The 27,916-nt window shown below is 49.2% G+C and overlaps 2 protein-coding genes across 5 annotated transcripts in view; both read left to right on the forward strand.

The window, feature by feature from the left end:
* Positions 1-27,916, forward strand: part of TNS2 (tensin 2) — a 280,320-nt gene that overhangs the window by 230,846 nt on the left and 21,558 nt on the right. The window lies entirely within an intron of this gene.
* EIF4B (eukaryotic translation initiation factor 4B) lies at positions 973-27,702 on the forward strand. 4 transcript variants are annotated; one of them, XM_056120241.1, is made up of 15 exons: positions 973-1,060; positions 8,263-8,400; positions 10,020-10,228; positions 12,329-12,445; positions 14,442-14,496; positions 15,386-15,520; positions 18,190-18,327; positions 18,419-18,592; positions 20,551-20,779; positions 22,029-22,141; positions 24,351-24,564; positions 25,105-25,160; positions 26,269-26,380; positions 26,900-26,972; positions 27,523-27,702. In XM_056120241.1, the coding sequence occupies exons 1-15, from the start codon at positions 1,048-1,050 to the stop codon at positions 27,598-27,600; spliced, it is 1,854 nt and encodes a 617-aa protein (XP_055976216.1). In that variant the 5' UTR covers positions 973-1,047; the 3' UTR covers positions 27,601-27,702. The 4 variants fall into 4 exon arrangements, with proteins under 4 accessions (XP_055976216.1, XP_055976217.1, XP_055976218.1 ...); XM_056120242.1 differs by having other exon boundaries at positions 26,272-26,380; XM_056120243.1 differs by having other exon boundaries at positions 22,029-22,126.

The raw sequence follows: 27,916 nt of genomic DNA on the forward strand, positions 1-27,916 counted from the left end.
AAAAAATAAAAACAAAAAACGAAAGCTTTGTAACTGCTCTCACGGTGATTCAATAAATATCGGCCTCAATAAATAAAATCATAAAAAAATGAAAAAAAAATGGGGCTGGAGCGATAGCACAGCAGGTGGGGCGTTTGCCTTACACACGGTTGACCCAGGTTCGATCCCCAGCATCCCATAGGGTCCCCCAAGCACCGCCAGGGATAATTCCTGAGTGCAGAGCCAGAAGTAACCCAGTGTGTATTGCCCAGAGTGACCCAAAAAGCAAAAAAAAAAAAAAAAAAAGGAAGGTGGAAGTCATGCCCAATTCAATCACCTAATCAGTGGCTGAATAACTAGCAATACTACATAAATAAATAAAATTATAAAAAAAGGAAAAAAAGTAAGGTGGAGTTCATGTCTAATTCAATCCGCCTAATAAATAGCAGTACTCCTACATTAAAAAAAAAAACCCAAAGCTTTGTAACTGCTCTCACAGTGATTCAATAAATAAAATTATAAACAAATAAAAAAAAACTAAGGTGGAGTTCATGCCCAATTCAATCCGCCTAATATATAGCAGTACTCCTACATTTAAAAAAAAAAAAAAGGCGATTTGGAAAGGAAACTATGAACATTCCTCTCCAGAAAACCAACTGCTGGCACGCCCATCCCGGACCCCAGGACGCCTCCACTGGGCCTCCGAGACGTGGGACGCCGCCGCGCGGCCCCGCCCCTTCCGGTGACCCCCTCCCCCGCCTCCCCGCCGCAGGCCGGAAGTGCGCGGCCCGGGAGCCCCCGCCAGCCCCGGCCCGCCCGCCCGGCCCGCGTGCGCGCGCAGCCGACGTAAAGCGCGCGGGGCTTCACGACAGCGCCGGCCCCGCCCCTCCGGCCCCAGGTCGCGCCGGCCCGCCTCCCCGTCGCACGCCGCGCCGCGGCCGCCGACTGCTTTACGGGCCCGGCGCGGCGCCGCCCCGCCCCCGGCCGGCCTCCCCCCGCCCGGCGCGCCCGCTCGAGTCACGTGACCGCCGCATCCGGGTCCTTTGCGTTCTCGCTCCCTCTCCCAACATGGCGGCCTCAGGTGAGTGAGCGGCCGAGCGCGGGCCGGGCCGGGCTCCGGGGCGGGCCTGCGGGCCGGATCGGCCGGGCCCCCGGCGCCGGGGCGCGGGCGGCCGCGCTTGCCCCTCGGGCCGCGGGGGTCGCGGCCGGGCCGGGCCGGCGCCGCGGGGCGCGGGGGGAGGGGAGGGCGGGCGTCCGCGCCCCCTCCCCCCGCACCTCGGGCCCGGCCCGGCGCGGCGCGGCCCGGCGCGGGGGAGACGCGGGGCTCCGCGCCCGCGTGGACGGAGGCGGGAGGCGGTTGGCGCGCGGGCGGGCGGGCGGGCGCGGGGCTGCGGGGCGCGAGGCCGTTGCGGGGTGGGGGGGCGGGTAGAACGCGGGCGGCGGGCGCGGCGCGGCGCGCGTGCGCGGGAGCGCCCGGCCCGGCCCGGCCACCGCGGCCCCTCCGGAGCCCGCGCCGGGAGCCCCGCGACCGGGAGGGCCCGCGGCGCCTTCCTGCGCCCTCCCCGCCGGAAGCGTGGCCCGGGGCCCCCGTGCGGGCGCGGGGCGCGGGCCGGGGCCGCCCGAGCGCGGTGGGGGTGGGGCGCCCGGGGTGGCGGCGCCCACGTGTCCGGGAGGAAGCCAGGTGGAGACCGCGGTTCTCGGGCCGCTTTTGGGGTCCCGGCTCCTCGGTCCCCCTGAGCACCCCTTGCGCCGAGCCACCGCCGAGTGCCAGGCACGGGCCGAAAAATAATCAGAGCAATAACAACAATGTGCATTTGCATATGCACCGGCAACGGGGACCGAGGCCCGATCTCGTGACAGCTTCCGTTTGGGGAGCCCCAGCGATGGGGCTGCGCTTTGTTTGATTTCGATCGTTGCACAACTGCTCGGCACTGGGAAGCCTCGAGAATCGGCCTTAGCTCGAGGCTCCGCGTGTTGGGTGGCGGTTGTGGTCCTCGTTGGGGGCATGAGTTTTTTTATTTTTATTATCATTATTTTTGACAGAGCCCAAGCGAACCGTTGTGCAAAACATTGGTTGCACCGCTGCTCTCCCTGCACGCGTATCCCTACCGACCTTTTTTTGTTGTTGTTGTCCTGTGTCCTCCCAGAGACAAAAGGGTTACGTGTCTCTTTGGAGAAGGCAGCGGGAATCGAGGTGCATTCGATCGGGGGTGCACTTTTGACTTAGAGCACCCAAGCGAGAGTGTCCCCGTGAACTCTGGTAGGATCGTGCGGGCATGTGGTAGCACTCCCGACCGTCTCCGTCATCTGGATTTCAAAATTTCATGCTTGGGATTTTTCATTCAGCGTCAGGCCGCTTGCAAGTGCCAACGCAGGCTCGAAATCTTTGATCCGTGCAGAGTAGAGATAACTGGATGGCGTGTGGTTGTGATGGGATGCTGAGCAAAAGCTCCATCTCACACAGTTCTTGTGGGCCTGGGCTGGCTAATGAGTGCCTTACGTTCGCTTTTTCCAGAGTGCCTGTAGAATTTGGTGTAAAAAAGAGTTTGGGGTTTCTGTTTTGTTCGGGGGCTACACGTTGCCTGGTTCCAAGGCACCATATGGGTGCCAGAGATCCAGCCCTGGTCTGCCACCTGCAAGGCAAGCACCCTACCTGCAGTACTGTCGCTCCTGCCCCCTAGGTGTTAGGAATGTTCCTGATCTGCTTTTCACAGTCCAGCATGAAATCCAGACTGACTACAGGGTCTGTTTAGTGATGGGGACTTTTGTACTAGTACTTTCTCTACGCGGTTGGGTCTCCTGGAACATGTTCTGTCTTTTTCACTTGTGGGTATGTATAAGGTTAACAGAACTACGGTATTGTGAGCACCGGGTTCCAGCTGATGAGTTTGGGGGATTTATCATCTTCCTTTTTCCACTTGGAATCTTTTCCAGTCTTTGACCAATATTCCCAAATGGTGTTGTAGTGAAGGAAACAGTTGTTTTCCATATACTTCCTTGATGCCTTGTCGTGCTGAAAATTGATCCTACGTTTATGTACGTATACACTTTTTTGGGTAGCGATACATTTAAATTTTTTCATAGACCTTTATTAGATGGATTTTTTGTTTTTTCATTTGCGACAGTACCATATCAGATAGTTACTGACCTTCAAGAACAAATGACCCAGCATTGACTACTGAATCTGCTCTTTGACTTCAGGAAATCAGTGTTTGGTGCAGATGAGCGTTTTTTTACATTTAAATGCTCTAAAGTTGGAAATTAAGTGCACTCAATACCCAACCTTCCGTTTGTGTAGCACTTTTTAAAATGCCATCAGAGCACCCGGCAAAGTCAGTGGACTTTGAGCATATTTTTGCATATTGGACGTGCAGGTTGGATCCCTGGCACTGACACTGCTTGGTTCCCTGAGCACCATTGAAAGCGACGTCCAGGCACAGAGCTGGCTGTGGCCCCCCAAAATTGGTGTTCCGTGTGAGTGACATTTATGGAGGGAAAGTCTGGTTCCCAGTGGTGGTTTACCTTAACAAAAGTTTCCGTTGTCATTAAAGTACGAATCTAGAGAGTAAAGTAAGACATGGAATTTCTAAATATTACCTAAAAGGTATTACGCATTTTTTAAAGATTTGAGGTACAATTGTGTATGATTTGAGATGGAAAATGCTACATTACATTCAATCTCAGAATCCTAGAGTTCTCTTCCTGGTTTTGAAGGAAGCAGTTCACTTCAACAGTTCACTTTTTTTTTCTGTGTGTTTGTAATTAACTCTGCATGTACATATACAGGAACACACGTGGACGTCAGTGTCTTAGATTGGTATTTGTTTCCTATGGCCCCACTTCCAGGAAAAAGTTCAAAGCAGGTTGTTTGCTTTTGGTGCTAGGGGTTGTCCACGGGGTACTTGGTACTGATCGACATCCAGCCAGATTATTCTTGAATTTTTATAGCTCTTTTTTAAAGCTCCGGGTTTTTGTCTAATAGTTCGCTGGTGTAGATGATCAGGGTGAGTGTAAGAGAAAGGCATAGTGGCATATTCCTCAGCTTGTGTTAAAATGAAGTTAGACATAGAAGAGCAAAGAAGTCACATAACTGAAAACAGGTGGGAGCAGGTGCAGTTGTGTGGGTCTTGGCAGCCTTTTTCGCATTTGTCTGAAGTGTGTGGCAGAATGAAGATGAGTCTTCTCAACACGGCGATGCGTTGCATCAAATACAGGTGTGGGTCCAGAGAGGGAGTAGCGGGGCCACGAGTCCTTTCATGGACCTGGCCTGGGTTTGAGCACCCCTAAGCACTGCACTGCTTGGAGGATACCTGCCCACACACTTAATAAAATACAGGTTTTATTTTTATGGCCGACTTAACAGCATTACAACTAGTCCAGTTTTAAGCGCTCTATTAAATGGGTAGGTTGAATGCATTTACACAGTCTTGTTTAAGGAGATACTTATTAATTGCTGAATAGTTTTTATTTCTGAACAGACTGGCGCATCCCAAAATGAAACTTCACCCATTGGCATCCTTTTCTCCTCTTCAACTTCTGTTTTTTACCCAGTCTGAGCAGTAAAAAAAGTAAAGGCCCTCCCGTTGATCGTCGATTTGCTCGAGCGGGCCCAGTAACGTCTCCATTGGAGACTTTGTTGTTACTGTGTCTGGCATATCGAATACTCTCGGTAGCTTGCCGGGCTCTCCGAGAGGGGCGGAGGAATCGAACTCGGGTCGGCCATGTTGGCCGCTTGTAAGGCGAACGCCCTACCTGCTGTGCTATCGCTCCAGCCCCAGTCTGAGCAGTTCATATAAATGGACTATTCTATGCATGGGCTTTCATCACCAGCTTCTTTCACGTATCATCGTGTTTCCAGGGTTCAATCTGTGTTGTAGGATATATGCATACTCTTTTTTTTTTTAATTGACAAATCCATGCATGTCTAGTTTTATGAGTTGGCTTACCCTGTTCTAGCTGAAACAGATAGGGGGTGCCAGGGGATCAAACCCAGGTTGGCCACGTACAAGACAAGCACCTCTCCAGCGCCAGTAAAATATCCTGAAGAGTTGATAAACCCGTAAAATGGGCCTAATCTGGCAAGATCTGAAATTACGAAGCTTAAGATTGACTTCACCTCAGTATTGAGCCACATAAATTGCCCTTCCTAAATAAGAGATACAAGTATACTGGGTGAAGTGGGATTCTGCCATACAAGAATTAAGGTTTACTAGTGCTTGAAGGTATATAATGTCTTGGAGTTAATTAGCAGCCAGCTATAAAGTTTGTCACCCCGATACCTGCCTGTTCTTTTATTAGTAATAAAATTGAGTAATAGCATTCTGACAGCACAGGAAGTGTTTTTTACGTGCATTTTTGGTGTGTGGGGTGAGAGGCTCACTGCTGGCATCTAGATCAGCAGAGACCAGAAAGGACAGACCCCATAATAAAGAATTACCGGCCTAAAATGTCTGGTTACGGAAATCAATCGTAAGCTGATTAGTTGTCTTGGGGTGGAAGGGGAGCCTTAAATCTCTCGTTGTAAGCCCTGTTTATTGAGAAGCCCACAATAATTGTCTCACGTAATCTGGCAAGGACGTGTTCTGTGAGGTGTGGTTGATTAAACCGTTTTAGCCAATTTACAGTTTCAAGGAAAGTGAAGGGTTGGCCAGTTCTGTCTCTGTGATAGGAAAGCATTGAGCTGTGCTTTGCCTACCAAGAGAAGATGTTGAGGTACAAGCGTGTAATGGGCTGAAATACTGCAGGGTTAAAGGAACAGAGGCTTCGAGTGATACTGTTTCTGAATGACTGGAAGTAGTGGAGCGGACATTAAGCCCGTTCCGGCATTGCTGCTGTCCTCCGTAGGACTGGCTCCCTTTAAATCGTCTGCTTCTGTTGTGGCTGACTCTGTGCTGCTAGTTGTAAAGGAACGCCTATGAGTAGGAGAACTTGTCAGATGGTTTTGGGTGGGGGAGGCACACCCAGCAGTCTCAGGGGTCACTCCTGCTTTGCTCTCAGGAATTGCTCCTGGCAGTGCGAAGGAGGCCATGTGGGGTGGGGGGCCCAAAAGTCCCGTGCAAGGCAAGCGCCCTTCACACAGCTGTGTGTGACCTGCCAGCACCATTTGCAGATTTTAGAGGAGAGAAGCTGCTGACACCGGCGGGGGGGGGGGGGGGGGGGGGGGGCAGGGGAGAAGATGGGAAAGACGCCTAATGGCGAGTAGACTTAGTAGCTTAGTGTTTTCGGTCATGAAGTTTATCATTTTGAAATCTCAAATAGCCTTACGGGAGAGTCAAGGGGTGAGAGTTGAGAAACCCTGATCTTAAGCCACAATCAGAGCAAAGGGCGGGTTGGTTTCAGAGTCTGCTGGTGGTGGTAGGCATCAGATGAGTAAATAGGTAGATAATATTTGATGGTACTTGACTAAGACCCATAGGAGTGAGGATCGTTTCTTTTTGTCCTTGTTGGGGGGGGGGGGGTGCGTTGGGCGTCTGTTTCTACCTTGGTGCTAGGGTGACCTTGTGCTGGGGCTGGGTCCTGGGCCTCCTGCTTGCAAGCATGTGAGCTGACTCTCCCGCCCGAAGTCAGGATCTTCAGGTAGCAGCATGCTACTCTTGAGATGAAAAATTCAAACCTGGGACTGGAGCACTAGCACAGCGGGTAGGGCATTTGCCTTGCACGCGGCCGACCCGGGTTCAATTCCCAGCATCCCATAGGGTCCCCTGAGCCCCACCAGGGGTAATTCCTGAGTGCAGAGCCTGGAGTAATCCCTGTGCATCGCCGGTGTGACCCAAAAAGCGAAAAAAAAAAAAAGGAGTAAAACCTAATTATAAGTGTCCTGTATCTTTTAAAGATTATTGGATTTCCCTAAGCCATGGGAAATTAGGGGCGCTATTCTAAAGTCTGCGTCACCTTTTTTTCAAAGCATAGAATAAGGCCCAAATAGAACCTGGTTGGTCGTGACTGATAACGTTGGGAGCAGGATTAGTTTTAAGTCGCTTGAGAAAGGTGTGGAAACTTCGCATTCACGGCCATTTTTTCTCTGTATTATTGCAGCCAAATTCATCTGATTTGCACATTGAGACCATAATACGTCAGGTGCATATTGTGTCCAGAAGGCTGTCCATAACATTCATAGCAAACAGGTCATCTTCATTTCCTGAAAGTTGGATTTTAAGAGAAAGGCAGGTACCAACTGAGAGCAACCTCGAATTAAACAGTGCATCGAGTTCCAGATTCTTAGTCCTCTTGGATTGAAAGTTAAATGAGAATTGGAACATGGAGGAGCAACTCAGGATTATAAAAGCTGTGAAAATGATATTTCAACAAAGCTGCTTGACTTTTTCCTTATGTAGTGGCTGCTCTCAGGGGCCAGTTCTAGAAGGCAATTAGTCCTTTCTGCTCTTCTGCTTAGCTGCTGCTTGGTGCCATCTCAGAAGTTCTGAGGACTAGATAGTTAAAGAACCAAGGTTAGTCTGCTAATTGGAGATTCCTAAGGATTTTGTAACCACAAACAGTTGGAAGTGTTGGTCCCTTTAGTACCAAATCTCAACGATGTTACATTAAGATAGGTGTGAAGAGATTAGATCAGCTGTGCATAAAATCTGACCATTTGCATTTCTTTTGTTTGGGGGCCACACCCAGTGCTCAGGGACCACTCCTGACCAGCCTCAGGGGACCATGTGCAGTGCCGAGGGATCGAACCTGGGTTGGCTGTGTGCAAGGCAAGCACCCTGCCCTCAGTATTCTGTCTCTGGCCCCATAAAGTCTGACCATTTGAACACTTTGCAAATGATGGTACATTTTTCCATGGATGCAATAAATCGCCCCAGAAATAGTGTAAAAGTTGCTTTGAGGCTGGGTTTCTTCCTTAGGAAGAGCCTCAGGGTTTGGTGTTCAGAATCCTAAGTTCAGTTCTAGTCCTGCTTAGCATAGTCATAGACCTCTCAAACTTAAAGTCTCATTTAAGTCTTTAAACTTAGTTTCCTTCTCTATAAATTGACAGTAATGGTTCCTACCTCTGGTTATTTTAATAGCTATCAGACTCCCAAAAATGTCACAGAATGTTGTTCAGGATATGGATAGAATCTACTGTAAACCAAGGGATTTGCATAATAAATATTCTGCAAATTTTTAATTTTTATTTCCCATTGTATTTTCCTTTTGTGTTTCCGCATAGTGATCCTTTGTATAAATGTGCCATAATTCAATTCTTTTTGATGTTTTTTATATTTACTAAAATGTTCGATATGGTAAATATTTGAGTGATTATGACTAATCTTTCCCTTTGCCTTTTTAAAACAGCAAAAAAGAAGAATAAGAAGGGAAAGACTATCTCCCTAACAGACTTTCTGGCCGAGGATGGCGGTACTGGTGGAGGAAGTACCTATGTCCCCAAACCAGTCAGCTGGGCTGATGAAACCGACGACCTGGAAGGAGATGGTAATTTTTCTCATTTTCCCTTGGGGAATTTTTGGTGTTTCCTCTCTACAAATCCTATTCCGTAATAATATTTCACACTTAGGATTTAAAATCAACATCCTCATTTGTAGAACCTGAAATTTTTCATTTGTAGGGGAGGGCACACCTTGGGTCCTTCGGCTCTTCCCTCAGGAATCAGTCCCGGCGGTGTTCACGGGGCTCGGGGTCATATGGGATGCTGGGGAAGGAACCCTGGTCGCCCTGTGCAAGGCGGACACCCTAACTCTCATACCGTGCACTGGCCCCCGTTCTCTTCCCTTTGAATACATTCCCCAGCATCACTTACTGGCCTCCTGAACACAGCCCTATGTTAGTCTGACTTACACACTTTCCTTCAGGTACTAGCCTCCTTTTCTTCATTTGAAAAGCACTAGATTATCTCCATTTAGGACTAAAATCCTAAAGTGTCCTCATGAAGCAGTTTCATAGTGTCGTGTATAAGCCATTTGTACAAAGCGGAGAACTCATTCATTTTAGGAGCTGTTAATGTGATGTCAGGGTTTCCTTGTGGGAATGAAATGGGTTGAAAAGAACCAGAGATGGGGCTGGAGCAATAGCACAGCAGGGAGGGCATTTGCCTTGCACGCGGCCGACCCAGGTTCGCGGCCGACCCAGGTTCGGTTCCCAGCATCCCATGTGGTCCCCTGAGCACCGCCAGGGGGTAATTCCTGAGTGCAGAGCGATGGAGTGACCCAAGAAAAGCACAGAAAAAGAAAAGAACCAAAGATAATGCAACAGATAAGGTGTTTTATGGTAAGAAAGTACAGAAGAGACATTGGGGCTGTATATCTTTAGGATGTTAGTAGTAGCTCAGAACAGCAGAACTCTGTTAGGTAAGACAAATGTTACCAGCCATCCTTTTTTTATGGGCCACACCCAAGCGATGCTCACGGATTACTCCTGACTCTTCATTCCTGGCAGTGTTCAGGAATGGCCCTACCCACTGTACTGTAATCTCTCCAGACCCCCCTCCCCCCAACGTTCATCTTTTATTACTTTCTGAAGAATGCTCTTTTGTGACCCGTATTTCTTTTCCTTTTTTTTTTCCCGGGAGAGGGTGGGTCACACTGGGCTGTGCTCTTGACTGTACTCAGGAATCAGTCTTAAAAGGCAAGTGCCCTACCTGCTGTACTGTTGCTCTAATCCCCCCTTTTTCTTTTAATTTTAGACACTGACTTAAAGTTAATTATAGGATTTATGACATTTTCATTTAAAAAAATTATATGTCAGGTCAGAGCAGTAGTACAGTGGTAGGGCACTAGTCCTGCACACGGCCAGCCCAGGTGGATTCCCAGCATCCCATATGGTCCTGAGCACTGCTAGTGTGGCCCGATGCCTAACCCCCTACCACCACCCTTCCCCCCCACCCCCCAAAAAAATGAATAATAATAAAAGTCATGCAGGTTATACTTTGCATAAATGTTAAGACCTAAAGTACCATTTCTGACTATTTCTGGCTAGACTTTCTTTTTCATCTCTTTATACTTAACAAGTCGCATGCATCCTCTTATTCTGTACATGCTGTAGCAACAGTAATGGAAGCTTCCTGCAATCGCTTACATCCTTGACTGCTTTTTCAGTTTCAACTACTTGGCACAGTAACGACGACGACGTGTACAGGGCGCCTCCAATCGACCGTTCCATCCTGCCCACTGCTCCACGGGCTGCTCGGGAACCCAATATCGACCGGAGCCGTCTTCCCAGGTCTCCACCCTACACGGCTTTTCTGGGGAACTTACCCTACGATGTGACAGAAGAGTCCATCAAAGAATTCTTTAGAGGATTGAATGTAAGTGTATAGAGGTCCTGCCGTTAACAAGTTGTGCTTGTTGGTATCTTGGTAATACCTATCTCTGGAAGATTCTGCAGTTCTGTCTAGACATAGAAAGAAGAGATACATAATTGATAAAGTGGTAAATTTAGGCCTTTTGTTCTTACCCATTGCCGATCAAATTTAGCAGCGTTAATAACACCTTCTTGGTATAGAAAAAGTCTCAAGAATTCAACACTCATTAAAATACTTAACTCTGGGGGTGGGCCAGAGCCGGGGAGGGTGGGGGACAGATTAGAAGAGCTTCTGGTGCCAGGTGTCTCCTACAAGCAAGGCATGTCCTCCAGTAAACTAGTCTCTGGTCCTTTAAAAAACTTACCAGTGCAGAGCCAGATAGATAGCACAATAGGCAAGGCACTTGCCTTGAGCACAGTAGACCCTGGTTCGTTCCATCCACCACATCCGCTCCCTTGAACTCGGCTGGTTGTCGCCCCCAAATTAAAAAGCCTTGAGGTGCTATCCCACGGGATAGTGATAGATGTCAAGAGGCCTTGATCTCGCACGTCATAAATTACTGCAGGGGATAGCCCCCACAGTGCCTCCTTGCTGCCGCCCCATCATGCAGGACACATCACCATGTGAATGTTGCCTCTATACCTGTGAATATCATTTTTCGCCGTACTTCCCAAGTCCAGATGTCCCTGGGTTTAATTGCCGAGTACCCCTGGGCCCAAGCATTGAACTCTATCGGATCCAGTTGACACATCACTAGGAGTGACCTCAACTCCCGTCAGTGTTGCTTGGAAGCCCTTCCTTAGACTGTTCTCTGACTACTCACCAAATTTTGTCGGTGTTTTTGCTTTGGTGTTGGTGGCGGGGGTTGAACTTCAGGTTTTGTCCATGATAAACGTGTACTCCGCCACTTCAGGTATCTCCAGCCCCAGTCTTTGCATGTGTGAGTCCTGGCAAAGGGAAGGACCTCAGTCTTTAAGCAGTGCTCAGGGATTGCTTCTGACAGGGCTGGGTAACTTACATGGCGCCAGGGATCAGCTGCATGCAAAGCAGATTCTTTATCCTCACACGTTTCATCCTCTGGGTGAGCCCTGGTTTTGTTTTGTTTGTCTCTTGGGTCACACCCGGCGATGCACAGGGGTTCCTCCTGGCTCTGCACTCTGGAATTGCCCTGGCGGTGCTCAGGGGACCCTATGGGATTCTGGGAATCGAACCTGGGTTGGCTGGCTGCGTGCAAGGCAGAGGCCCTCCCCGCGGTGCTATTGCTCCAGCCCCTGAGCCCTGGTTCTGGTCTCTCACCCCACGTGAGTTCCTGAGCACCATTGAGTATGGGGGACCTCCCCCTCCCCACCCAAAAATTGGAAGAAGAATGGGCCAGGAGTGTAATTTAGTAATTTGCTCCAGATGGTTAAGGTCCAGGGATCCAAACCCTGACACTTCAAAAAAGTAATTAGAAATACATATTAAAACCAATGATGCTACACATTAAAAACTGAAAGATAACGGAGACATCTGCTTTTCATTGGAAAACCCCTAAAAGCTACTAGGACTCTGGAGGACAAAAGTCGGGTATGAGGAAACGCTGAACTTCTTTGCTTTTGTCTTTCTTATGGAATGCGTTCGTATCTTTTGTTTCGTTTTGGGGCCGCCCTTGGCAGTGCCCAGTGGTCACTTCTGGTCTGTGCTCAGGAAACCACGTGGGATGCCAGGGACTAACCCTAAGTTGCATGCGATTTAAGTGCCCTTACTTGCTGGGCTATCTCCAGCCCCATATCTTTATGATTTTTATTTTTTAACTTACTGGGTCACACCCAGCAATGCTCAGGAGTTACTCCTGGCTCTGTGCTCAGGGGACCATATTTGGATGTCAGGGATGGGACCAGGTTGGCTGCATGCAAGGCAAACGCCCTCTCCACTGTGCTCTGGCCCCTCCGGCCCTATATCTTCAAAGATGGATGAGATTTAATCAGGAACTGTGGAATCTCCTTTGGAGATAATCAGTTTCTTAGGGATCTTCAGAGACATTCATGGTATGTTGCAGTAGGTTGCAGTGATCCAAAAATTAATGATTAATTAAAAGGAAAATATTTTTGTTTACTCCTTCAGATCAGTGCGGTGCGTTTGCCACGTGAGCTCGGCAATCCAGAGAGGTTGAAAGGTTTTGGTTACGCGGAGTTTGAAGACCTGGATTCCTTGCTCAGTGCCCTGAGCCTCAATGAAGAGGTAAAGAAAATATGGTTGGGAAGCGGGAGAGGTGAGAGCTTTCAGATACGTTTATCAAATGTTTGTTGTGTGTCACTTGGGGCTCACAGTCAGCTGTCCTCTGCTTTGTTCCATGCTCGGGGATCAAACCCAGGTTGGGTACAGTACAAGCAGCCCATCCAGTCCCTCATACTCTCTCGTCCCCTTAGTAGATGCTTCAAACATTCCAGTATTTATAAAAGGAAACCCCGAATTACTGAACAACTTAATTCACCATCTAGCAAATCACACCTCACCTCAGCAAGTAAAACCAACCCAAGTGTTTCAGGAAGGACCTTGGGTGGGGAATGTGGAAGGAATCCTTCGTGCCAAGTCACAGTGGAACTGTGCATTGGTTCACTTAAGTGTGGACTTTGCTAAGCAAAGTCACGTTGAGCAGTTACCAAAAGTTATTGGGTTTCGGGTAAATTCCAGTGATTTGGGTAATGTGGGTGTTTCGTGCTTTGGTTTTTTTTTTTTTTTTTTTGTACCAAATGTCTTTGTACTTTGGGAATAGGGCACAAAGTTTGGGGACTACATACACCTAGCTGTTATTAGGGCTTACTCCTGCCTCGGTTCACTCCTGGTGGGAGCATGCGGGGATGCCAGTGACTGAATCCGTGTTGCCTGCATGCAAAGGAAGTGCCTTAGCTGTTACTCTCTCTGGCCCTGATCCTTTTAGGAGGGTTCAGGTGTACTTCTCACTGGGATGTCATTTAAAGAATCTTCCATGGGAGTCTTCAGTCCTGCTACTCGACTACTCGAGACTCTGCCCATATATGTTTTCTGTTCAGATACACTAGTGAGAGATACCTAGAGAGAACTATTGACTATTGGTACGGGGGGGGGGGGGGGGGCAGGGGGGGTTATTCCCAATTGTAGTTCTTTGTTACTTTAGTGCTTTAGTGATTCTTGGGGTAATCCTAGCAAAGGATACTTCAGCATCTGTTTTATTTGGTTTTGGTAATTTGGAGCCACAGGCAGTGGCCCTCGAGGGTTACTTCTGACTGCACTTAGGAATTCCTCGTGGGGGCTGTGTGGGATGCCGAGGTCGCAGTCGTAGTTTTTAAACGAGGAGCTGGGGGCAGAGCAAAAGAGGCTTTTGTTTTTCATTTTAACTTCAGGTCCAGAAAACGCACTGCCCCTCTGCTCTTGAGGCAATTTCTAATAGCATCGATGGCATGACTTTACAATTCAGATTTTCCGCTTGACATCAAAATCGCGCTCTCTTGGAACCAGAGAGCTGGTGTGGCAGATAGGGCGCTGGTCCTGCATGCAGCCGATGCAGATTCAGTCCCAGGCACCACACACTGTTCTCCCGCCCGGCTCCAGCAGGAGTAAGCTCTGAGCGTAGCAGGGTATGGCCCAAAAGCGAGGATCATTCTCTTGAAGTATTTTTCACTTCATAATGGGTGATCTCAACCTGATCGCTTGCTTTATGTGAACTAGGGATAATTTCCAAGAAAGAAATTGCACTACGTTGGCTGGCTGGGGCAAGAAGTGTACACGGTTGTTGATTGCTGTTGTAGCGTAGTGAGCAGCACTTTTTTTAAATTTCATTTATTTATTTATTTGCCTTTTGGGTCACACCTAGCAATGCACAGGGGGTTACTCCTGGCTCCGCACTCAGGAATTACCCCTGGCGGTGCTCAGAGGACCATATGGGATGCTGGGAATCGAACCCGGGATGGCTGTGTGCAAGGCACACGCCCCACCCGCTGCGCTATCGCTCCAGCCCCGAAAGCAGCACTTTTTAATAGCACCAGGCATGGTGTGATCCCTGGTGTCCACAGTATGAGACAGTGCTGGGGAATGGATTCAGTCTCCGGCACAAAAGGCGAACGCGGTACCGCTGAGCCATATCCCCAGGCCTCATCCGACTAATTTGTAATTTATTCCAAGTAAAACTCTATAGTTACCTCGTGAGATTTGTGCATAATGGGGCAAAAGGTTGGTTAATACGGTCCTGTGCTCTCAGTCTTTAGGTAACAGGAGAATTCGAGTGGATGTCGCTGATCAAGCACAGGATAAAGGTAGGTTTGGGGTTTTTTTTCTTTTTTTTTTTTTACACAAAAGCAAACCAGAATGCCTGAAAGTGGAGGCAAGTGCCTGCCATAGAGGCAGGCTGGTGGGGAGCGAGCGGGGAAGAAATGGGAACCTTGGTGGGGGCGGGAGGAGACACGGGTGAAGGGATATGTATTCAAACTAGGTAAGGACTCGGAATTTAATCATGGAAAACTTACAACTTTGTGTCTCGCTCTGATTCAGTTACAAAAACTTGACTGCTTTTGTTATAGTACTAGGATGACAAAATCAGAAATGGCTCTTTCAGAAAATTGTTGTAGTAGTGATGATTGTATCTGAATTTAAAGTAGTTCTCAGCTATGACAGATTTTGCCCCTCTGAATGATTTTAATGTTTGAGCGATGTTTCAGTGTCTGAGAACTGAAAGGGTCCGTGGCATAGGACAGCCTTCCCGTGGCCAGGACAGCGGGTGGCTGTTTGCCTTGCAGGTGGCCGACCCGGGTTCAATCCCTGGCATCCCATGGTCCCCCGAGCACCACCAGGAGTAATTCCCTGAGTGCAGAGCCAGGAGTAACCCCTGAGCATCACTGGATGTAACCAAAAAAATAAGAGAATAAAAAGAGCTAGTTATCCAGCCCAAAATGTCATGTTGACAATAAAGCAGTCAAGGAAAATCTGATGATTCGAGCGTACTGGACACAAGCAAAACCTAATTGGTGTGTTTTGGGAAGCTTCTGGCCTACACAAAAGAATGAGATAGATCCTGGTCAGAGCAGTAGAAGGAACTTGGAAGGCCTGTGGTGGAGATGTTGTGTTGGGGGGGAGGGGGATACTGTGCATGTCAGTACTGAAGAGCTAACTTGGGGCGGTTTCTGTTTCGTTTTTGTGTATCTGTAGATCGGGATGATCGCTCTTTTGGCCGAGATAGAAATCGGGACTCTGACAAGACAGACACAGACTGGAGGGCCCGTCCCGCTACAGACAGCTTTGATGATTACCCACCTAGAAGAGGCGACGACAGCTTTGGAGATAGTAAGTTCATTCATCAAGTTGCTGTGTGTTCTGTAACAAGACAAGCATATTGCTGAAGGTCGTTGGTCGGTGGAAAACGAGCGCAGAGGGAGCTGGAGTGCCTGCAGCCAACGGGTGTTTCATCCCTGGCAGCCCAGTGGTCTCCTGAGCACCTGAGTGTCACCCCAAAACAGAAATCAGTGGGTGCAGAAAAACATTTGGTAATGTCTTACGTGATACGAGAAAGGAGGTTGACAGATGGCCTGAAGAACGTATGTTTCTTCTTCTTGGAGATAATTATGCATAAAGAAACCAAACATGCTTACAAAGTTTTTGAACTAGAGCTAGTGCCGCTAGTTGGGGAGCCCAAAAGATGATTTTGTGACTTCAGTCACCTGTGCAGCAAATGCGAGGTCGGCTGCCCTGCCCAATAACACCGTGATTTGCCACGTTGTTTTCAGGCATTAAATGTTAACCACAAATCAGTTAAACACCCATCCTCCCAGTGTGCCCGGCCTGGCCCCTTGCCGGCACAATCAACTTCATACTGTGTTAGAACACAAAGGCAAATGGAATTCTCAGATCTTGGGTCAATGAGGGTCAGTTTGATCATTGTATCTCACAGCAATATGGCTCAAGTCTTTAAGGACCTCCAGTGCTAGTTGGTGCTAGCTGAGCCTTTCGTGTTACTTTCAGGCGTGTTGAGCTTGGGCTTCTCGGCAGCTTGCCGTGATCCTGCTGGCTGGGCTGTCCATGCGCTATAGATCTGGGACAGTTCTTGGCATTTCCGAGGTCCAGTTGTGGAGCTGGGCTCTTTCGATATCAGAGGTTGTTGGGTATAGCTGCAGGCTACTGTGCCTTTAGTGGGGGGGAGGTGAATTTGCCCACCAGCTTTCTGGGAAGCCCCAGAGTTCTCGGCCTGGACCATTCTACCTGGAAGGATTCAGTGGTATTATACTCTGTTGGAGATGTGGCGCTGAACTGTTTCTCTGCCGGCAAGATGGCGGTGGGGGAGTAAACCAGAGTTTGCTGTGGCAGTTCTCACAGCCCTGTTAAGAAGCTTGCAACAAGCTAGGCCCAGAAGATGGCTCTATGGCTTAGACAACTAGAGCTAAGTATAATAGCCAAAGCCTAATTGCATTAATAAACTCCAAGGACATCAGTGGGGGGTGGAATCAAGCCATGCCCTTGCGGGGGGGCAGAGCGATGGTACAGTGGGTAGGGCTTGCTTTGGACGCAGCAGACTCGGGTTCAATCCCTGGCATCCCTCATGGTCTCCAAGCACCACCAAGTATAATTCCTGAGTGCAGTGCCAGGAGATACCCTGAGCATCACCAGGTGTGACCCAAAATAGCTCATGGGGTCAAGGACCTCACCTGTAGTGCTCAGGGATCATTCCTGGCGGACCCAGTTTCATGGGGCTGTTTTGGTTTGGGTTTTTTGGTCTATGGCACACGAGTGATGCTCAAGACTTGGAACTCTTTGGCTCTGCCCTCAGGCATCACTTCTGGTGGTTTGGGGGGAATCGCGGATGCTGGGGATCAGACCCAGGTTAGCCGTATGCAAGGCAAATGCCCAGTGTACTATGGCTCTGGCTCCCTCTAGAGCCTTTTGGGGAGTGCCATACCTGGTGGTGGTCTGGGTGGTCCCAGCTCTGCTCGGGGAGCAAATCTGAGCCGTCCTCATCCATAGTCTTTGCCCCAGCTTGCTGAGCTATCTGTCCAGCCCTAGTTTGGTGGTGGTGGTGGTGGTGGTGGTTTGGTAGTGCTGGGATTAAGCCCAGGTCTCTGAATGTTCTTGTACCTTCTCCCTATCTTTTTTCTTTTCAACTTTTGTTGTTGTTTTCGGGTCACACCTGGTGATGGTCAGGGATTGCTCCTTGCTCTGCAGCAGGGAATCCAGTTCAGGTCAGCTGCATGCATGCAAGGCAAACACCCTACCCACTGTATTATTTCTCCAGTCCCTATCTTTATTTCTTACGATGGGAAGAATATACTGTTGAGTTAAAAAAAAATGGTCGAGTATTGCTTATTATAATGTGTTCTAGCATGCAGGATAATAGTTCAAAAAAAAGTTAAATGTTTATATTGTTACTAAAATGTAAGCTATAAAAATAGGTAAATGATAATTCCTGTTAGGGCTCTGGAGGGAATCCTAACAACTTCTCCAAATTTCAAAATGTGAGTAAACCTGGGAAACTAGTGACAACCACAAACCCGTGTGATAGTTTCTGTTGTGTGACTTTGAGCAGTCTGTGTCACTAAGCAAGAGACAAGTATTCCAGCCAGCATCGCGCGTCCGGGAAATGGCGCTGGCGCCCAGGCTCCTGCTCTTCATGCAGGACCCCAGGTTCTGTCCCCAGTGCTGCTCCCCCAAGCAGCACTGAGCTGGCAGAAGCACCTGGAGCCGGACACTAGAACCATCAAATCTGTGTGTGCGAGAGATGAGGTGATGGATCGTGGAGCCCCAGGGATGAATACTCTCAGGATGACTACAGATGACAAAGATTACTCTCTCTTGGGGACCTGAGTGATAGTATAGTGGGTGAGATTCTTACCCTGCATATGGCTGACCCGGGTTCAGTCCCCCAAGCGCCACCAAGAGTGTGGCCCAGAAACTGAAAATAGAGATTAGTCTTCTTTTGAGTGTTTTTCTTCTGCTATGATGTTTTCTGTCTCTCTTCTGTCTAGAGTATCGAGACCGTTACGATTCAGACCGATACCGGGATGGTTACCGGGATGGGTATCGGGATGGCCCACGCCGGGATATGGATCGCTACGGGGGCCGAGATCGCTACGATGACCGAGGCGGCAGAGACTACGACAGAGGTGGTTATCGCACAAATTGCCTTCTCTTGAGGGTCTTCTTGCCTCTTTTCCTCTCCGCTATGATAAACCATACTTTGGCGTGTGTTTGCAGGCTACGATTCCAGGATTGGCAGTGGCAGAAGAGCTTTTGGTAGTGGGTACCGTAGGGATGATGACTACAGAGGGGGTGGGGACCGCTATGAAGACAGATACGAGAGACGAGACGATCGGTCGTGGGGCTCCAGGGATGACTACTCCCGGGATGACTACCGGCGTGATGATAGAGGTAAGCTGTCTCCCAGTGTCAGTGAAGCCGGGCGCTGGAGAATTTTGCTTAATGTTTCAGATTTCGATAATAGAGCAGGCGGCGTGTTGATCTTGCACACGGCTGACCCAGGTTCAATCCCTAGCCCCCTGTATGGATCCTTGAGTCCCTCAGTCACAAATTAGGTGTGATCCCTGAGTGCAGAGCCAGGTATAAGCCCTGAGCACTGCTAAGCGTGGTCCAAAAACAAAACCCAGTGTTTCAGATTCCTGGAGTGGAGGCAGATTTTACTCATTAGAGAGGATGCAGCGTAGCATAGTAGAAAGAGCACTGGACACGCGTGACAGTGAAAATAAAGCAGCGTCTACTTCTCTTGGTTTATTTTTGGCTTTGGGGGCTACACCTGGTGGCCGTGCTCGCTGGTTATTTCTGCTTCTGCTCTCAGGAATTACTCCTGGTCATGCTCAGTGGCTGTAAGGGATCGAACCCAGGTTGGCCATGTGCAGGACAAATGCCCTACTTGCTGCCCTGTCTGTCACTCAGGTTCCAGCATCTACTTGAATCTGCATTACCATATGGGGTTCTCTGGTTAAAATTTTTTTTAAATAGAAAATAGGAAGATCTATTTGCTCAACATTCTTAAGAAGGGGTCTTGTTCCGGTTATCCCTTAAATAGGTGAGATTAGCCCCACTTTTCAAGCCAGGGAAATGAGACTCACAGGCATACCTCATAACCAGTAGTTGGCTCTGGGGGGTATTTTTTTAAGTGTGGTAAATGGTTACTATTTCTGCCTAAAAAAAAGTAAGTTATATGATCCACAATGTTTCCTCTGTAGTTGTTGTGTTAGTTTAGAGACCACACCCAGCTCATCACTGGGGGCATTTACCACTGGCAGTCCCAGGGCTTCATGTCTACCAGAGATGGAACTCAGAACCCAGAGAGGAAGCAGAAACACGCTGTTGGCCCTTTGAACTTTCTGGTTCTGTATTACAGCGTTGTGTCCAGGGGAACAGTACAGGGGTCAAGACACTTTTCTTGCAATCAGACGTTTGCCCTAAAGGCCCACTCACCAAAATGGGGCAGAAAAAGTAATTTAATGACCTGAATATATACTGTGCAGGCAGGCGGCCTGGGTTTTGTCCCAGCCCCACAGATAGCAAACATATCAGTCTAGTATCTCAGATTGTCTTTTCTTGTACAAGATAGGAATTGTCCCCTACCCCACGCTCCCGGCACTGCTGGTTATAGCCCCTGAACTAAACAATTTTAAATACTAGAAGCTCAGGTAAACGTCTCATCACTTTCGGCTGTTTTAGAAAATAAAACCAGGGGCTGGAGATACAGTATAGCAGATAGGCATTTTCATTGCACACGGCTGTACAGGTTCAATCCCCAGCGTCCTATGTGAGCCCCTCAAGCCTGCCAGGAATCAGCTTGAGTACTGCCAGGATGGCCCAAAGTCCAAAATACAGTTATGTAAATATGTGTAAATCTGCCCACGTAGCATAGGTAATGAAATACATGGAAAGGCATTACAGGGATCGAGCATTGTGCTTGGGATGCCAGCAGTTAGGTGTGGTGTCGAAGAATGAAGTCTCTGGCAACTTTGTTGAATTTTGGCTTGCTTTTTAGCTGTCATAAACTAAGGGGTTTTGAGAATATGTGATTTTGGGAAATAATTCTTGGGGAAACTTGGGTTTATCTTGAATTGTTCTAATAGCTTCAATCAGGAAAACAGTCTCGCTTGAAGTGTGCATTCATATATTCAGTGTTGTGTGCCCTTTTTTTTGCCCAATAAATCACCATCAGCTTTATACTGTAGCCCGTATGCATTAGAAGCGATCTCGTTCTCGTGGGCTCTGAACCTTCTCCAGGTCATCCATCTTCCGTCTTCAACATAGGCCTCGGTGCCGGTGCTCTGCATCATGGGCGGCAATGGGAACTAGAAAACTGATCCTTGGGGTTTTATTTCACTTAGGTCCGCCCCAGAGACCCAAGCTGAATCTGAAGCCCCGGAGTACTCCTAAGGAAGACGATTCCTCTGCCAGCACCTCCCAGTCCAGTCGCGCAGCCTCTATCTTCGGGGGGGCGAAGCCTGTGGACACGGCTGCCAGAGAGCGAGAGGTCGAAGAGCGGCTGCAGAAGGAGCAGGAGAAGTTGCAGCGGCAGCTGGATGAGCCAAAGCTGGAGCGGCGGCCTCGGGAGCGGTAAGGTGGTCTTCGTTACGGGTGTCCCACCGGTGAGCCCATTCCATCGTGGGGTGGGGGCGCTTCCGTGTGTCCGTTTGCTGGTGGGCACTGGGCCGCATGGAGGGTCATCTGCCAGGACCCGAAGGCGGTCTGTGTGAGGCAGTGTCACCCACTGAAGAGCTGGCTGGTTATTTGAGGTAGCCTAGTAGGTCGGCCTGCAGCAAATCGACATTGGTGGGGCTCTCATGCGAGAATTAGCAAGTGAGTGCCTGTGTCTGTCCTCATAAAGATTGCCTGGCATTGAAAGGAAACAGCTGTGGCCAGAGATAGCACAGGGGTTAAGATGCTTGCCTCACACCCAGCCTTTCACGCTTTGATCCACAAGCAACACTTGGAGAAAAAAAAAACCCTGGGCACTTGGGGTATACTACTGGGTATGCCCCCAAACTCAAAGAGGTTGGAGCAATAGCACAGCAGGTAGGGCGTTTGCCTTGCACGCAGCCAACACGGCCGACCCGAGTTCGATTCCTCCGCCCCTCTCGGAGAGCCCGGCAAGCTACCAAGAGTATCTCGCCCACACGGCAGAGCCTGGCAAGCTCCCCATGACGTATTCGATATGCCAAACACAGTAACAACAAAGTCTCCAATGGAGACGTTACTGGGCCCGCCCGAGCAAATCGATGATCAGTGGGAGGGCCTTTACCTTTTACCTTTACTGGGTATACCCCCAAACTCAAAGGAGTAAAAATTGCCAAGCGCCTGTTTTAGGTATGGAATCTCCTACTGTGGAGAGGTGAGTGGATTTTCTTCCCTTCAAAGTACTGGGTGTTGGGTAGAGAGAAATACTACTTCGGGCGAAGATATGACTTACTTGCCATTGCATTTGTGTATGTTATTGAAGTCTAATAAAAATGTTCCTGACCAGGAGCATAGTACAGGGGTTAACGTCCGTGTCTTGAATGTGGCTGACCCCAATTCAAATTCCCAGCATCATATAGTCGCTGAGCAACCCCAACCCTGGCCCGCCCAAAAAGAAAAGTGCTTCTTACTAAAAGGAGTTCTTTGCATCTGATATAATAGGAACCTCTTATACCAGTGTTCTGGAAAACTAGGCAGCTCTGAATAACTTGTATTAGTTTTAATCGGCGAAAGCAGTGTTGTAGATCATGTCTTACTTAGTTGATGCTAATAAATAATGGTTGTACAAAAAATAATCAGCATTGGTCCGTTCTAAACATGTTGTATTTTGTTAAATCTCTTGTGCAAGACACCCAAGCTGGAGAAGTGAAGAAACTCAGGAACGGGAACGGTCAAGGACAGGAAGTGAGTCATCACAGACTGGAACCTCAGCCACATCTGGCAGAAGTAAGTCAGATCAGGGTGGGTATCATTCATTATTGTTTTTTCTAAAACCTATCCATAATCAAATGATGCTTGAACTTTGGGGTATTGCATTCATGACTTTTTAATTAACTTGAATTTCAGATCTGCTTTGGAAGTAGTGCCAAAAGGAGACTCAGGGCCAGAGTAACTGGGGGGCATTTGACTTGCATGCAGCTAACCCATTTGCAATCCCTGGCACCCCATATGATCCGCCGAGCCCGTCAGGAGTAAACCCCAAGCACAGCTGGGTCTGCCCCCCACCCCCACCTCCAGACGGTTCAATAATCTTCTGTGAAGGGGGAAGCTGGGAGAGCAAACTGCACGCGTGAGCCCAGGTTCCGTCATCTCTCCTGCCCTGGCATTTGTCTTGTTTATGCTGATCGTGATCATCTTACCCAGTTTTGGCCGTTCTAAGTATTGTGGAGTAGGTTCTCTTTAGGGAAGGGGGCGGCTTTTAGTAAGCCGAGTATTCCTTGGGCTCCCGTTGTTGAAGACTTACTGGACACAAGGTTTGGGGGGTGGAGCCGGGGCTGACCGCGTGCAAGGCCTGACCCCACACTCTCTCTGTTGTATGTCGTTTTCTGGAAATGATTCACACTCAAATGGCCTCTTAGACAACTAGGGCATAGTGCCTTTTTTCTACTTTAGTAGGAATATTATTGTTGGGTTGATTTTTGGTTTTTGTATTGGCGTTTCAGAAGGGACGTGACAGAAATCAGCCCACGGGTTTGTTTGGGGGAGGAAGGTTGGTTGCTTCATACATTTGGAGCCACACCCAGAGTTGCTCAGGGACCATATTTGAAGCCGAGGATTGAAGTAGGGCTGGCTGTGTGTGAGCACCTTCCCCAGTATACTGTTTCTTCTTCTTTTTGCTTTTTGGGTCACACCTGTCAATGCACAGGGGTTACTCCTGGCTCGACCCTCTGGAATTACTCCTGGTGGTGCTCAGGGGACCATATGGGATGCTGGGAATTGAACCCGGGTCAACCACATGCAGGGCAGATGCCCTACACGCTTTGCTACAGCGTAGGGCATTTTCCTTGCGCGCACTCAGCCCGGTCAAGCCGGGTTTGATTCCTCCACCCCTCTCGGAGAGCCTGGGAGTCGAACCCTGGCCGGCTGCGTGCAAGGCAAACGCTCTCCCCGCTGTGCTATTGCTCCAGCCCCTGGACTGTTTTTGCCCCCTGAAGTTTGGTTTGTTTTGCCCCACCTTACCACAAACTCAAGCCACCCCACCCCCTTAGTCACCATTGTTTACAGTTCCGTTAATGATGGGGTTCCATGCACAGCCCAGCACCACGTCCTCCTAGACCTCGCCCAGAGTGTCCGCTTCCCTCCGCAGTATCCGCCCGTATCGCCATGCGGAGACTCCCTAAGTTTCCTTCTGAAGACCAGTCTGGTTTCTGTTGCCTTTATATCCCATATATCAGAAAATAGCATTCTGTCTGTCTCCGTCTCTTTTCTTTCCGCTAACTTTGGTATAGCAAATTGCCTGGTTTCATCTTACCTTAATCTTAGAGCCCATTAGTACCCTGTAACGTATATATGCCGTAGTTTATGCGTTCATCTGGTTGTTTCCAGGTTTGGCTTTTTGTTTTTGTTTCGGGGCCTCTGACTCTGCTCTCTAGGATCACTCCTGAGCAGTGCTGGGGAACATTAAGGGGTGCCAGTGTCAAAAATGTTGTTTGCTCAGAGATTACTCCTGGCTCTGCGCTCAGGAATTGCCCCTGGTGGTGCCCAGGGGACCATATGGGGTGCCGGAATCGAACCCAGGTGGCTGCGTGCAAGGCAAATGCCCTACCGGCTGTACTATCACTTCAGCCCCGTAGAGGAGCTTTTTCGTGAGGCGAAGATGAACAGCGATCCTTGAAGGGTCCTTACGTTTTCTCTGGCAGGCAGTATAGCTTCGCAGTAGGATATTTGGAAGCCACAAGTTGGGGGGTAGTTATATCTCCTGAGAGCCAAAACTGGCTGTACATGCAATACAGATAATGACCAAAAGCCGGAAGCTAGACCAGGGATGGGTCTCAGCAGTAGAGCCCCTGCCGCCATGCGTGTGTGACTCTGAGTTTGGGGTTCTCCCCCTCCCCGCCCTCTCAGGACAGAAATAGTCCGTTTGGATGTGGCCATTTTCCATAGCTAAGATCCTAATGACGTACCGTGCAGTGAGTCTCTCCTGTGATTTACCTTTCCACTGAATTCGCAGATGCACGGAGGAGAGAGAGTGAGAAATCTCTAGAAAACGAAAGCGTCAGTAAGGAGGAAGATTGCCACTCTCCAACATCTAAACCTCCCAAACCTGAACAGCCTCTAAAGGTAATGCCAGCCCCTCCGCCAAAGGAGAACGCTTGGGTGAAGCGAAGTTCTAACCCTCCTGCTCGATCTCCGAGCTCAGACCCAGAGCAGCAGTCCCCGACAAGGTGAGTCGGCGTGGAGTCCGAGCAGTTGGTTAGCCAGAGACTCGTCACTGTTGGGACCGGGGGTGGGGGGGGGGTCCTTTGTTGGCCAGACAGACGTGCTGCCTTGGCTTCCATTCCGGATGATGCTAGACTGGTTCGTGAGAGGCAGTTGTTTCATTTTCTGGAATTTGGGCAGCTTATGAACTTGACTTTTCCGGCTGTTCTGATTACGGCAAGTCAAGTAGCTCTGTCCTCTCAGAAAGCAGAAATCAGAAAACACTGAATCCCGCATCCCTGTGCCATATTTGGCGCAGCAGGGGGTTGGGGTGGCCTATTCCTCCCTTCTGTCTTGGAGCCTATGAAGTAGGAAAATCTAACCAAAGAATGGCTTTGTATTAAGAGTAAGAGTATCGCAATGAGTGTTCAAATAACTGCTTTCCTGGCTTTTTCGTAGAATCATCTAATGTACTTTTGGTTTTCTGCTCTTTGAGAACAATTGTAAGTTTCTTGTATGTTCCCCGAGGCAGTTGGTGAATGTGATCGCCTGTTTGTTTTTTCTAGTGGAGGGGGTCAAGTTGTTCCGGCTCAGCCATCTGAAGAAGGACCAGCAAGGAAAGGTGAGACCAAAGCAGCAGTGGAGTGGGCTTTTCCCTGCGGGGGTGGGGGGGTGGGGGGGGTTGGGCTACTCAGGGCTCTGCACTCTGGAACGAACTTCTGGCAGTACTGGGAGACCATCAGGGATGCTGAGGGTTGGACCAGGTCAGCCACGTGCAAGCCTTACAAACTTCTTAACTGCTTGCTAGATTTCTGGCCCCTCATTTAGAGGGTTTTTGGGTTGTTGTTTTTTTCTTTTGTGTCACACCCAGCAATGCTCAGGGATTTCTCCTGGCTCTGCACTCAGGAATTCCTCCTGGCGGTGCTTGGGGGAATCATGGGATGCCAGGGATCGAACCCAGGTCGGCCGCAAACCCAACCGTCCTACCTGCTGTCCTATTGCTCCAGCTCTAGAGGGTTTTTTTTGTTTTGTTGTTGTTGTTTTTGTTTTTGTTTTGCTTTTTGGGTCACACCCAGCAATGCACAGGGGTTACTCCTGGCTCTGCACTCAGAAATTCCTCTTGGCGGGGCTCAGGGGACCATATGGGATGCTGGGGATTGAACCCGGGTCGGCCACGTGCAAGGCAAACACCCTACCTGCTGTGCTATCGATCCAGCCCCAGGTTTTGTTTTTATTTTTTCCAAAGCCTGTAGAGGGGTGTGTTTTGCTCCCCTGGTTTTCCTGTTGAAGGTTTCTTCTCCCTCAGCCTCTTGTTGCCAGTAGAGGGCAGGGTGGCTTCTCTGGAAGAAACCTGGAGCCTTGCCCTTCCCTGCCCTTTCCGGGTAGAGCCTTGGGAGGGGACAGGGGAAGGAAATTAACATGCTGGGTCCAGATTAGAAATGTCACCAGCTGCAAGGCCAAGGTCATACACAGCGTCATCGTCTTCGTTTCCACTTGCTTTTCATGATGGTATCACTCCCTGGTGGAACTTTCTAGTGGATGGGGAGGGGTGGGGCAGGGTGCTGTACTAAAGAGGACAGGACAGGAAGGGTTCAGGAAGGAAGTCTGGCTATGGGGGACGTTTAATTTCCCGCCGTGTATTCGAGCACAGTATATTCTTGTTAGAAGGGGAAGCGAGGAGAGGACAGAGCTACTTGACTTGCCGTTGAATTACTTCTCTGTCTCCCTAGCAGATGAAAATAATAAAGTAGATGGTGTGAGCGTCCCAAAAGGCCAAAGTGGCAATTCCAGCCGAGGTCCAGCAGAAGGAGGGCACAAGGACCACTGGAAGGAGACCGATAGGTATGTGTTTTCCCCATCTTTCCTCTGACCCTCAGGCGAAGGTTTTGATTGGTTCTGTTTGGTTTGGTTAGTGGCCACATCGGGCAGAGGGCGTGCTGGGAATCAGGCCGGTCCTCCCAAACGGAAGCAGATGCACTGGCCCCTTGAGCTGTCTCCCTGGCCCTGTAAATACAAGAAATGTTTGGTTCACGGGCTGGAGAGATCACACAGCCGGTTGGGCACTTGCCTTGCTCCCAGCCAACCCAGGACTGATCCCCAAGTGCAGCCAGTTATGGCCCCAAAACAAAGAAAACAGACACTCTGGGTTCTCTTCAGCATTGCCAAACAGGCTGGTAGCAAACTAAAGTCAACCAGTAGAGGCTGCTAACAGTTCTGAGATTGTAAAATCCTCAGTTGTTCAAATAGCACGGGATGTCGCCTGGAGGTGCCCACTGCATGCCTCACCCGTACTGTGGGCGCAGGGAGAGGTTTGTCTGTGACTGATGGACATTGGCGTCATCTGTGCTTGCATCTTTGCAGGAAAGATGGCAAGAAGGATCAAGACTCCCGATCTGCACCTGAGCCAAAGAAACCTGAAGAAAATCCAGCCTCTGTAAGTAACCGGCCTTGTCCACTCTGGGGATTGACCCAAGGGCCTCCTGTATTTGAAGCACGTGTGAAAGCAAAAACACTGAGCCCCATCCCAGCCTTTAGCTTCTCTCTACTGTGGGGGGGCATACAGTGCTTCTCTGGAGCCTGCGGTTTGATGCATTCCGGGGGTCCGCCTGCAGTTCCTGCATGCAAAGGACGCTCTCCAACGCTTTGAGCCGGCTCCTTGGGCCCTCATTTTTTTTTGCCATTGAACTCACTCACTTTGGGGACAGCACTCAGTATGACTAGAAGTACAGCGTGACTGCTTTTTGAAATAACAGGTAGGCTAGCTTTCTTCCCTTCGGCATGTCACTGGTCTAATCCTCTCAAGACCAAAGTAGGACATGCTTGATCGGGGCACCTGTGTTTTACCAGCCTTCTCCCCACGGGTGATGCCTTTGAGCACAGCAGACAGATGTGATCTGGACAGTTTGCCCAAGCATTTAAGATTCTGTCTCAGCGTTTGATACAAAGGACTTGAGGCCTTCATTGACCAGTCTTGTCTGTTCCAGAAGTTCAGCTCCGCCAGCAAGTATGCTGCTCTCTCTGTGGATGGCGAAGATGAGAACGAAGGCGATTACACCGAATAGATCTCTACATCCTGTGCTTTCTCCTCTCTCTCCACCCTGGAACATTCGAGAGCAAATCAAACCTACCCAGACGAGACAAAATAAAACTCACCATCTCCTGGAGACCTTTCTTAACCTTTTTTTTTAAATGAAATTTCTTTTGCATGCTGCTGCAGCCTTCAAGTATTGAACTAACTGGAGAATTGCCAACGTAGCCAGAGAGAGACTATGGCTTTTGACAGAAAGTTGTGGTGTGTTGGGTTTTTTTTTTTTTTTTTTTTTTTTTTTTTTTTTTTTTTTTTTTTGGTGACATCCACAGTTGGCCTCTGTGTGAGCA

This window comes from Sorex fumeus, unplaced genomic scaffold (assembly GCF_029834395.1).
Source record: "Sorex fumeus unplaced genomic scaffold, SorFum_2.1 ptg000042l, whole genome shotgun sequence".
NCBI lineage: Eukaryota > Metazoa > Chordata > Mammalia > Eulipotyphla > Soricidae > Sorex > Sorex fumeus.